This window comes from Mixophyes fleayi, chromosome 3 (assembly GCF_038048845.1).
Source record: "Mixophyes fleayi isolate aMixFle1 chromosome 3, aMixFle1.hap1, whole genome shotgun sequence".
NCBI lineage: Eukaryota > Metazoa > Chordata > Amphibia > Anura > Limnodynastidae > Mixophyes > Mixophyes fleayi.
In genome coordinates, this window is record NC_134404.1 from 124,956,487 (window position 1) to 124,968,674 (window position 12,188).

General features: G+C 39.5%; 1 protein-coding gene across 2 annotated transcripts in view; it reads right to left on the minus strand.

Annotated features, from left to right (window-relative positions):
• The window catches only part of CLDN16 (claudin 16), a 67,773-nt gene that overhangs the window by 29,913 nt on the left and 25,672 nt on the right, over positions 1-12,188 (minus strand). For both annotated transcript variants that reach the window (XM_075200588.1, XM_075200587.1), the window contains exon 2: positions 4,990-5,092. In XM_075200588.1, coding sequence (XP_075056689.1) covers positions 4,990-5,092 — 103 coding nt within the window. The remainder of the gene's footprint in view (positions 1-4,989; positions 5,093-12,188) is intronic.

The window sequence follows — 12,188 nt, forward strand, 5'->3', positions numbered from 1 at the left end:
TCCTTAATACGATCGGACAAGCCTTGCCAAAATGTGGCCACTAAAGCTTCATTGTTCCAACGAAGTTCGGCCGCCATAGTGCGAAATTGAAGGGCATACTGGCCCAGAGTAAGGGTACCTTGGCGCAGACGGAGGAGTCCAGAAGCTGCACTGGAGACTCGTCCGGGTTCATCAAAGATGCGTCTGAAGGTTTCCAAGAAAGTGGCACAATTATGGAGAATGGGGTCATCATGTTCCCAGAGAGGAGAAGCCCAGGCAAGCGCTTGACCAGACAATAAGGAAATAATATAAGCGACTTTAGTTTTCTGTGTGGGAAAGTTTCCGGGCAAAACTTCGAATTGAATAGCACACTGGTTCAAGAAGCCTCGGCATTCCTTAGGATCCCCATTGAACTTGGGTGGGTTAGGTATGTGGAGTTGAGAGGTGGTAGGAGCAGATACAGCTGAACCGCTTGGAGCGGGGGCAGGCTGTGGGGCCGGAGCAGGTGGAGGATTAGGAGCTGCCACCTGAGCTGCTTGGAGCGTATCCAACCTGTTAGACAGAGTCTGCAGAATCTGTAATAACTGTTCTTGATTTTTCCCCTGTTCCTCAACCTGAGCCGCTAAGTTATCCAGTAGTACTCTCGCAGTGGGATTCCCTGTCGCTTCCATCAGTTAGATAAGGGTCAGAGCAAACTGTTACGATTTTGATGCCTTAGTCAGTATTAGCACAGGCTTACCTAGGGCGCGGAGTCTAACGGCCTTCCGGTCTTCACCAAGAACCACCGCAAGGTAGTGTGGGCTTAGCTGCCGAAGAACCGCAGGTCGCGGCCCCCAGATTAGCCTACTGACGTAAGGGAGAAAGTTCTAAGTGATGGCAGGCAGACAAGAAAATAGACAATGCGGTGCAAGTACAGGCACTAACCGTTAATTCCAGGCGTTGTAGGTCTGGAACAGTAACCGGTAGATGCACGGAGGCAATGGGTGCGTGGCAGGATCCAGAGGATAGTTGGTAACACAGCCGGGTCGGTACACAGAAGGTATCAGGTATACGGTGCCAGAGGGAGATCCAGAGAATAGTTGGTAACACAGCCGGGTCGGTACACAGAAGGTATCAGGTATACGGTGCCAGAGGGAGATCCAGAGAATAGTTGGTAACACAGCCGAGTCGGTACACAGAAGGTATCAGGTATGCGGTGCCAGAGGGAGATCCAGAGAATAGTTGGTAACACAGCCGAGTCGGTACACAGAAGATAGTCCAGTTGCGTAGTGCCAGGGATAAGCCAAAGAATAGTCAGGTCACAGCCACGTAGGTACACAGGAGTAGGAGGAATAGAGGGGTTAACAGGGAGCAGGTTCACAGGAGTCAGGACACAGGAACTGTAGCCAGGAACAGGAAACACATTGCTCTGACACAGGCAGCGTGTCAGAGCAGGGAAGATATAGGAGTTAGAATTCCCCGCCCAGGAGTCACATGATCAGCAGCAGAGAGAACCCGGAAGTGCGGCAGCGCTAACAGAAGAAGCGCTGAAGAGATGGACACCGCTGTCAGCTCCCGCTGACAGCGCAGCGGAACGGGAACAAGGTAAGTTCCTAACAGAGCCCCTGGTAGACACAGTGGATGTCACTGAATACCGAGTAACAATGCATCTTGGTTTTCAATAATTTTCCGACAAGTAAAAGAACATTGTAGCTCCAGAGAAAAAATTACAATAATACTTCTAGTGGAAAACTAATAAGCTACTTTGGATTTCAGTACCATCTCTATTGCAGATGATACTCAAATCTATTTCTCACATCATCTGTGTTGGCCTGTGTTACTGAATGTCACTCTGTCATTTCATCTTGGATGTCCTCTTGCCATTTCAAATTCAATCTTTCAAAAAACGGAGTTAATAATATGCCCACCAGTTAACAGAAGCTCCCTACCTGATATCTCTATTTTTGAGGACAATACAAAATTAAACCCTAACCCTCAGGCTCACTGCCCAGCTGTTATCCTTGACTGTCCTTTGCTTTCCACATCCAGACTGTATCCAAATCCTGTTAAATACAGCTAAGAATTATTTCCAGAATACACGCATATCTCACACAAGATAGTGTAAAAAACTTTATACACTTAACATCCTCATCATTTATTTATATAGTGCCACTAATTCTGCAGTGCTGTACTCACATCAGTCCCTGTCCCAGTTGAGCGTACAGTCTAAAATCCCTGGCATAAAACACACACAGACTCGGGTCAATTTGATAGCAGCCAATTAACCTACGGGTATGTTTTTGAATTTTGGGTGAAAACTGAAGCGCCTGGAGGAAACCAATGCAAACACGGGGAGAATATACAAACTCCACACAGATAAGACCATGGTTGGGAATCAAACTGATGACCCCAGTGGTGTGAGGCAAAAGTGCTAACCACTAAGCCATCGTGCTGCCCATGCTTATAATTTCCTGCATTGACTATTGAAAATTCCTTCTGTCTTCCCCTAGTCCTAAAAAATATTTTCTATGCAATGACGAGACTAATTTCCTTTGCAAAACATCCCATTGTTGCTCAGCTCTGCCAGTCCCTACATGGGTTGCATGTAATTTACCAAAACCTATATAAAACACTTCTACTAACATGCAATGCCAATAACAAAACTGCACCAATATACATCCCTCTGACCTGCGCATCTCATCCACACTCATCAACTGCTCCCATTTCGATTACGGGGACTTTTTACAGGCTGAACCCACTCTGTAGAATTCCCTCTATTGTAAAACAAGGCTTTCCTCTTTCCCCCAAACATTGAAAACTCATCTTTTAGGCAAACTTGTCAAATTCCTGAACAATGTTCTTAAACTCAATATCTGTTCTGTCTGATTATTACTACTCTACACAGTTACACATACTTATGTGTGTTCTCCTTCTGTATTCAAAAACCCTCTAACTCCTGACTGATCACATAGCCTATCTAAGCACTTTTTCCCTTTGATATCTGACGGCTCCAGTTGCAATAAGTGGCACTGAACCTCATGTATTAAACTCCTATTTACCCAGACATTGTGCGCCTGCAAACAGTTCCTCTTATTACTGCTTTATCAGTCTGTTAATACCCAGACTTGTTTGATTATCGTGTATGTTTTCATTTGTAAAGTGCTACAGAATTATGGATGTCCACTGACCCCCCGTGTTTTGGTTTTTGGTTCTGTTTTTTTTTAAATTGCTAAAAAATGTTAAAATAACATAATTTGGCTCTTTTTTTGTTCCTACTTTATTATTAACCTCAATAACACTGCTACCCCTGTTTCTATATGAGCAATGGCACTGGATCTCCTGGGGAGTGAGATATTTATGGAATCTAAAACCAGCAAGATCCGACGATGCAACAATAACGTTTTGCTTCAATTCAGATCCGAGGAAGTGGGAAAGTACAGAGCCAGCTTGGTACTCAGATTGGCGATGTTTGGGGGGTTCGGTCTTTGGAAAACCAAGCATGAGCATCTCTATTCAGAATATACAGACGCTATATAAATAAATGTTAATAATGACATTAGGCAATATAGGCAAGGTGTGGAAGCCTTGCACTCACTCAAGTAGTGGTTTTAGACGCTATTCTTGCCACTGCATTCTTATTCCTCTAAATGCCAATTTCAAGCAACACAGTGGTGAACCCACTAACTGTACAAACCTGCTGGCAGGGGCCTTTTGGAAGGACAAACCCCTACCAGACGATCATGATGATGATATTATTTCTATACAGTATTTAGTAGCATGCCAACATCTAGGCAAAAAGTAAAGGTTGCACAGGCAAGAACATGAAGGAGGCAGTGGCATCTGAGCTACATTTTTTCCCTAAGGACCACACATGCTTCTGAAAGTTAAAGCTTTGTTTTTGCATTGTTTCAAGATAATGTATGTGCATGTGTTTGACGTGGCCAATTTTTTTTTTTATTAAACTATATAACATATTAGTAAATAAACATTAACCTTAAGGTAGCAAGGTGTAGTAAGGTAGCAGTATTTCCAACCATAAAGACCAATTTCAATGTGGTTTACAATATCACAAAAAAAATCATTGACAAGCATCATTTGCTTGTGTTAAATAATTGGTCAATTATTCAGAAGACATGGCTTTCAGTGAAATTAGATGTCCGATGTAAATAAAGTTAATGTCACCAGTGATTATGATAGATTGGCTGTGTAATTAAAAAGACAGTCACATTTTTTATAGCAGATTTGAAGGACAGCAATTTGAGTGGTGTAAATTAAATCATGCAAAATTTTCTACTTCAATTTGGAAAGTGATTCTTCTTGCCTGATTAACAGATTTTGATACCTGGTTAGTTTATAAGTGCTGCACATTCACAGGCCGGCCACCAGACATTGCAGGGCCCAGTACAAATGTAACAGACAGGGCTCCTGCTCCTTCTGGAAGTTGAGCCTCCTGTCCCCAGTTCTATTTAACGTCTGCACTAGTTTACTTATCTCTCAGCTGCTCTCTTCTTCTCTGCTTCTTCTCGCAGGCTCCATTTGGCTCTTCTGCATTGACAGCACTTTGACAGCATTAGTTGCACCCTTGTTAGGGCTGGGACTAGAACAGATGGTGGCTACCATTTTTTGGAGCTTTGTAAATAGGTCCTAACTGCAGTCCCAATGCAGGTCCCAACGCAGGAGATATCTCTGATATCTCCTTCTTTAGGCTAATGTTAAATAGTCCTGATACTGCTATTTGCCTAAACCATGAGGAAACAGTCATCTCTGCATGGTTTTAGGCTTGATACATAGGTCTCATGATATTATATGTGAATGTGCTTAGACTGCTAAGTACATTGGAGCAGGCCCCCAATCCATTTTTTGACGTTCACCTGCGCAGACTCCTTACACAACATTATTGCGGCATGTGGTCTGTGACAGAAATGCTTATGTCAACCAAGTATGAAAATATGTAAATGACACCCAATATTTCCTGTGTTAATTACAAGTACTACACTTAAAAAATACATTTAAATTTTCAACAATACGTACGTGGATGTTCTGCATATAGGGAGTCATATTCATCACAGGTCGTTATTCCATCAAATACATTGGTGATGCATTCCCACCAAAGACCGCGGCATTTGGTACTCACCTATATTTAGAATAACAAAAGACAAACAGCCTTTTAGAAAAAGTCAGCGTTTTGTTCTTATCTGATGATAACAAAGTACATGTCATTTAACAGAATCAATGTAAGGCTGGGTACACACTACAGGTTTTTCAGCCGACTATTGGGTCAATCGAGCGATAAACTCCGTTCAAGCCAATATCGCATTAGTGTGTATACTTAAATGATGAATGATAGTCATTCTAAAGTACTGATCGTCGTTTAATTTTATTGTTCAGCAGAAATATAAATCTCATTCCAATGTTGTTCCAATCCATGCCCAGCACTACCGTTAGGCAGCGTTGTGTAATACTGTACAGCAACCTCTGAGCTTACCTTCCACGGCCGTCCCACAGCTTCAGATAGATCCAGGGGAGGAGCTATTGATCGCCGCTGCACCCCCCAACAGCCAATGGGGTGCACTGTCCCTCCATCCCCTCCCCATCAGGGGGTGGTGTGCTTTAGAGGGGACATTGTGACTAGGGGGGGTTCAGTGTGCTGTAAGGGGACATTGAGAAACAGGGGGGCAGTGTGCTGGAGAGGGGACAATGTGATTCAGGGGAGGCACTGTGATGAAGGAGGAGTTGAGATCGGGGGGCAGTGTGCTTAAGAGGGGACATTGTCATTCAGGGGGTGGTCGGTGTGCTGTAAGGGGGATATTGAGATATGGGGGGCAGTGTGCTCGAGAGGGGACAATGTAATTAGGGGGGGTGCTGCAGGGCGGACACTGTGATGCAGGGAGGGGGGGCATTGAGATCCGGGGAGGCAGTGTGCTGCTGAGGAGATATTGTGAATATGGTGGGGCAGTGGTGTGATGCAGAGGGGGAGCAATGATGTGATGACGGGACATATGTGTGATGAAGGGACATGTTAGTGGAAAGAAGATGCCCATTGCCTTTAACAAGTGCATAACACATAGACTTATTATATCAAGGTTTTTGTTCTGAAATCTAACACCTGGATGCCTTCCCCCTAGAAGTCCTGTGTCTGCAGCGGAGTCTGGATAGCATTCTGCATCAAACATCAGTACATCTAGCGCTGGAGGAGGTAAGGCATATCTTTTTTGTTTTTTTAACATAAAAAGTCATGCGTGTGAGGGTCTGTGAAGTGGGTATTTGGAGTGTACACATGGAGGGGGGGGCCGGTAGTTTTAAATTTTGTTCCAATCCTGCAGTGTGTATGCACTCAAGATCACGATCACCATAAAATTTACAGAGTCATGATCTTTTCAGACGACAATTATGACAATTGAAGAGCACAGATCTGAGGGCAAATCTTTTAAAAACATGTATAGCGTGTACACATGAATCAGCATGCTGATCAGGACTTTTTCTTTAATTTCAGTCCTTGGTACAATCGTTGTAGATAATACATTGGTCAGAAAATTCTGAAGTGTGTACCCAGCCTAAGATATACACACTGCTTTCAACACATTTATTCTTTTTAATTATTATGTTCACAGTTTGTAAAACATCAGGTAGGGTATGTTTTTTAAAACTAATTCCAATTCAACTGTGACCATCATAAAAAAAATATAACAAACAGTGGAGATCTGTACTTTAATATGTATCCTATTGCTATATATTCTTCATGACTGTGCAGCCTGCCTCCGTCTCATTTTATAAATCCCTTCATAGCATGTGTATTAAATAACTCCTCCCTAGTGTAGCCTGTTACTTCATATGATCAATATTCTTATTGCTTGCTGCAGCAAATGAGCACATTCAAATTATAGCACCTTGATGAAATTAGTACTGTAAATATAAAAGCTAACTGGCAGAATACATTGGTGGCTGTAAACTCTGCAGACGTCTCTTTATTCTCTAGAGATGTGATGTAGCTTCATAATTCTTTGTGCTGCTGCAGGAGCTGTACGGCTATGGGTCATTTGCTTGCATGTACATAGTGAAACAATCTCTGAGGTCATTAGGCAGAGAAGGGAACCCACTCTATCACACATTAACGCCTCAGGCTTGTTCTTGGAGGGTTTGGCATTAATTCCAAATTCAGATACGTGAGAATAGTTGCTGTCATTAACTAAGCACCCTGTTAATGAGGCACTTACACCCTATGCCTCCTAAAGGTGCCTTTGTGTGTGGTAGACAAGGTTAATATGCTTCTTATCAAACATAAATAATATAACCGTTTTAGAACAGATTTGTCTTAACAATTAAAAGTAACCAGCACTAACTTTGTCAGGTGATCAAAATTAATTGAATTTTAAAAATATGCTAATATATTTGATAATCCCACTTAATGAAAGGGCTTGCCTTGCACGCTCACGTTAATATGCAGGCCACCTGGATTAGACTGGATTTTATTGCTCAGTATTAATGCTAATTTATTACATAAGAAAAAAATGCAATGAACCAAACATTTTTAACTTGCTGTGGTATCTGCAATAATCAGACATCTGTGATTTTTATAATTTCCTCGGCATCTAACCAATTCATATTAAAAAAAACATGCTTGAGCACATTCAAACAATATTTCCTGGGCAAAACACATTTTGCTGGTCTATTTTCTTTATAGTTAACAGACAAGGCAAAATCAAAAACCACAACAGGAGCACACTGTACATAATACATTCCTTGGTTTTGTGCGTAGTTATATATTGAACTTAAAATAGATTTTTCACCCCAGAATTTTGGTCCCAGATAAAATGGGATCATAGACTGACTGACATCTCTTATAGACTGAGAAACTTAAATGCTCAAAATCAACATATGGAACAAATCTGATTCCATTAGCCTCAAAAGTTAGAGTTTAGGTTTTAGGGCTTGTTCAGACAGCCGCTTAGGCAGAATACACTCAAGAAGTCTACTAAAGGAAAGCGATCCCAGCGTCTTAATGCTACTGCTATTGAGACAAACAGTGGTGGAGACTGTGGGACAGACCCAAACACTGTAAAATTGAGCATGTACGATTGTTCAGCATTAGGGGCTGACCATAAATTTCTACCGTTTCCTGTCTGAACAGCCTGTAGGCAGCAGGTTCAATTACCCTGATGCCTCAATTATATTTAAAACGTTCTCACGGTGCAATCGCTTGGATTAAATTTTGATTAAATCCTCTTCTGTATGAGCCCTTAACCTTCAACTACATGTAGCAGTCCCATGTAAATTGTATTCATTTATCCCTTTTTTTTTTATTTGCGTTCCCTTTTCATAAATAATTTTGATATTTAAATGAACAAATTAAGTTTTGCAAAATGGATTTTTGTTAACATTTCACAAATAATTTGAACATCCTGGAGGCTTTTCAAAATTTGTTATGTCAATTGATTAGAGTTATGATTTTAGATTTATTTTTCCAAAATATTTTTATTTCAGCTTTGAAAAATACAAAACAGGAACATATACATAACAGCTTCAATCGTAAACCATGGTGCAACTTTATCATATAAATGTTTTTTTAATCTAAAAAAAAAAAATTGCTACTTAGTAAATATATGTAAAAAAAAACCATAATACATGTATCTACCATAAATGGAACAAGTGATTTATATATTGTTTAGTTAACTAGAAATTGACAGTTTTGTATATTCAAAAATATCTATTTTAATAAAAGTTTCATCAGTGTAAGGACAAGGCAAATCCACTGATATAATCTCTCCTTTTGGGCAACAAATGTTAAACACTTTCATGGAACAGACATATATATATATATATATATATATATATATATATACAGCTAAAACAGCATGTAATTTCTATAATCCCATTTTATTTAAGACTGCATGACTGATTTAGGTTACAATACATTTTTCCACTGACCAGCGTGTACACAGTTTTGTTATAATTAAGCATTATTAAAGCCATCAAAAAATATTCAAACAAAAACAGGAGTTTTAAAAAAGAATATTATTTAGTATTTCATAAAAAAAAACCTGTTACCTCCAGAGAGTCATCTGCATTCTCCATCCAGCAATCAGTCCAAGTCGCCGTAATTAGGAAGCCAGCAGACACAAATGCTAGGAAAAAACCTAAATATTGGGACAGCGTCCTCATTATGCCAAGACTGGCACTTGAGGAGACCAGATCAATAGACTTCATTCATCCGGTGAGAAGGTTAGAGTCACCTCTTAAAAGATCAATCTTACTGTTTGGGTCAGTTTGTATGAGTTTACTGATGGCTGTGACCCAGTACAGAAAAATGTCGTTCTTTGAGGCTCAACTACTTAAGCTGGGTTATTTATTTTAGTATAGGTTCCTGTACGCCAGCCAGTCACATCGGTCATGAAACATTGAATTTAAGAAGGAAATCCAAGTACATTTCACATTGGTACAAAACATATTTAAGTAAAGGGGAGTAGAATGGGGGATAAGTAAAAAGAAAAACATTCCCATCACAGAGATCAGTTAATGATTCACTAGCGGTTGCATTGACTTGCATGTGCATTGGTACATTTTAGATTTCTAGTGTGATGATATGAATACATTTGCTGCATATGTGTTTGGAAAGATTCTGTGAGTACTAGTCAGGTCTGGGAGTTTAGCAAACCCCAGAAACAGCAAAATGATATCAAATTATAAGTGAAGAACGTCATGTATATGAATTACACACAGGTGGCAGTAAATGCAATAGATGGAACAATAAGAGCAAAAGCAGGGCTCCCATTGTTATATAAAATTTTGACATCCCCTTTGCCCCATCCCAAAAATCCATTTAATATTTATTTTCAATACTAAATGCAGGTAACAGGTACAGGAACACATGATAGGAAATCTCTTAAATCCCCTTAATCTTTTAAAGAGTCTGAATTCTTAGTAATGTCATGCTAAAGTGTTTCAATAGAAAACAAAGCTTTGATTATGGGGAGGGAGAACTAAAAAGCAATGGAAATTGCAAATCTCAGAAGTCAATATCTGACTTTTCTTATTTAATTGCAGGATTTCAAATAGGTAGAATATGAACACAATCGCACATATAATAGTTTTCACAATTGTTTATCTTTGGGTTGTGCGTACCTAGGGGCCTTATATGCAGCACACCTATGATAGCTGTGTAGCTAGGGCCAAGATGTTTGAGGAGCTCTTATCTAGCAAACTACTGCAGGCACATGTCCTGTGACATATCCACAAGAAACTCCAATGGATAGGTGCCCTAGACCAAAATGGTTGAATTATTACATGTCTTTGCCATGTAATAACGTTTGTACCTATCATTTATGGGAGCCCTGTAATATTATTCAGTGTGCAAAGTGCTACCACTATAACATTTTAATAACAATAACGCAGTAACAATTTTAGTCCTCTTGTCCAGTAATCGCAGAAATTTTTGGGATAGGTATCCATACAATCATCAGAAAAGATATGTATAAAGGATGATATCTCAGATACGATGGTAACTCACAGTGCCACTAAGCATGACCTTTCCATTGTTTAAAAATATATATTTTTAAAAATATTAGATTATGTAAATATATATATATATATATATATATATATATATATATATATATATATATATCACCCAAAAAGTGTTTAAGCTAACCAGCACTTAATAAAATACAGTAAAAACAGTGGAATAGTATGTAATATTATACTTAAATGAAATAGGCAGCTCCCCAATCATTCAACACCTGTCTGCAAGTGTCATACCTTGCTAATCGTTTGGTATATTTATGAAAATTATATATATATATATAATTTTGTGACGGTATAGGTAGGATTTAAAATATAAATTGTATTGCAGGACATTTCTGAAAATTAGTGCACAGGAAAACTGTTACCCATAGCAACCAATCAAGTTCTATATTGTAGTGCTATTTAGAAAAGAAACGCAAATACGGCTGATTTGGGCAACACCAGCTTTCATGTGCACAATTTTCATAAATAAACCAAACGATTAGCAAGGTAGAAAAAAAAGACAGAATTCAAACTATTTTTACATGTGTGGATCCAGAGGAAAGCAAAATAAAACCCATGTGAGGTCGCTGACATTTCTTGACACAATAATTGGCAATCGGGCAATCCCAATATTATATTCTAATACTTATAGCTGAAAATACCATTGCTTGTAAAAAAAAAGTATCCAATTTAATTTTAATTCCAGTTAATGAATTGACCATTACCACTCATATTCTAGTTATCATTTATTTAGTACATTCTACAAAATGACAGCTAGAATCTGATTGGTTGCTATAGGCAACATCTTCACTTTTTCAAACCCACAGCTTGATAAATTTACCCCAAGGTCTTCAATGACAATATTATATTAGTATAAAGTATTCTGGGTATTGGTAGGGACAACTATGGCATTAGCTATGTCTGCAAAATTAGCACAAGATAGTGAACACTAGAAAAACAAACATTTAGAATAAAGGAAATCTTCAAAGTAAACTAACAGTGTAACTAATGTGACTCATGTACATTTTGTTTCAATATACATATATACATTTCAAGGTGAGCAGCACAGTGGCTTAGTGGTTAGCACTTCTGCCTCACAGCACTAGGGTCATGAGTTTGATTCCCAACCATGGCCTTATCTGTGAGGAGTTTGTATGTTCTCCTCGTGTTTGCGTGAGTTTCCTCCAGGTGCTCTGGTTTCCTCCCACACAACAAAAACATACTGGTAGCTTATTTGGCTGCTATTAAATTGTCCTTAGTCTCTCTCGGTCTGTGTGTGTATGTTAGGGGATTTAGATTGTAAGCTCCAATGGGGCAGGGACTGATGTGAATGAGTTCTCTGTGCAGCGTTGCGGAATTAGTGGCGCTATATAAATAAATGATGATGATGATATAGTGTAACAGTGATTCTTCTCAAGCGTGATTTCTTTTCTTTCCATGTGACACCAGCAAGGGCTGGCTGAGCTGGGGAATCTTTTCCCCCACTGGGCCAGTCCCATAGTGGGCTACCTTGGACTGGACCACCTGCAATTTTTTTTCCCTTTAAAATGTTCCTAATAGGCTGCTGAGCTGTGTCTTTCCCCCCAGCCTAAAGTATTACAACCAGTCTGTGGACACCAGAGCAATAATGTCATCTAACAATATTACTTATAAATATTTTGCTCATCAATGAAACTTGCACAGCGTTAAGGAATTATCAATGCTTTGTAGCCAGACTCTTGTCTGGACAC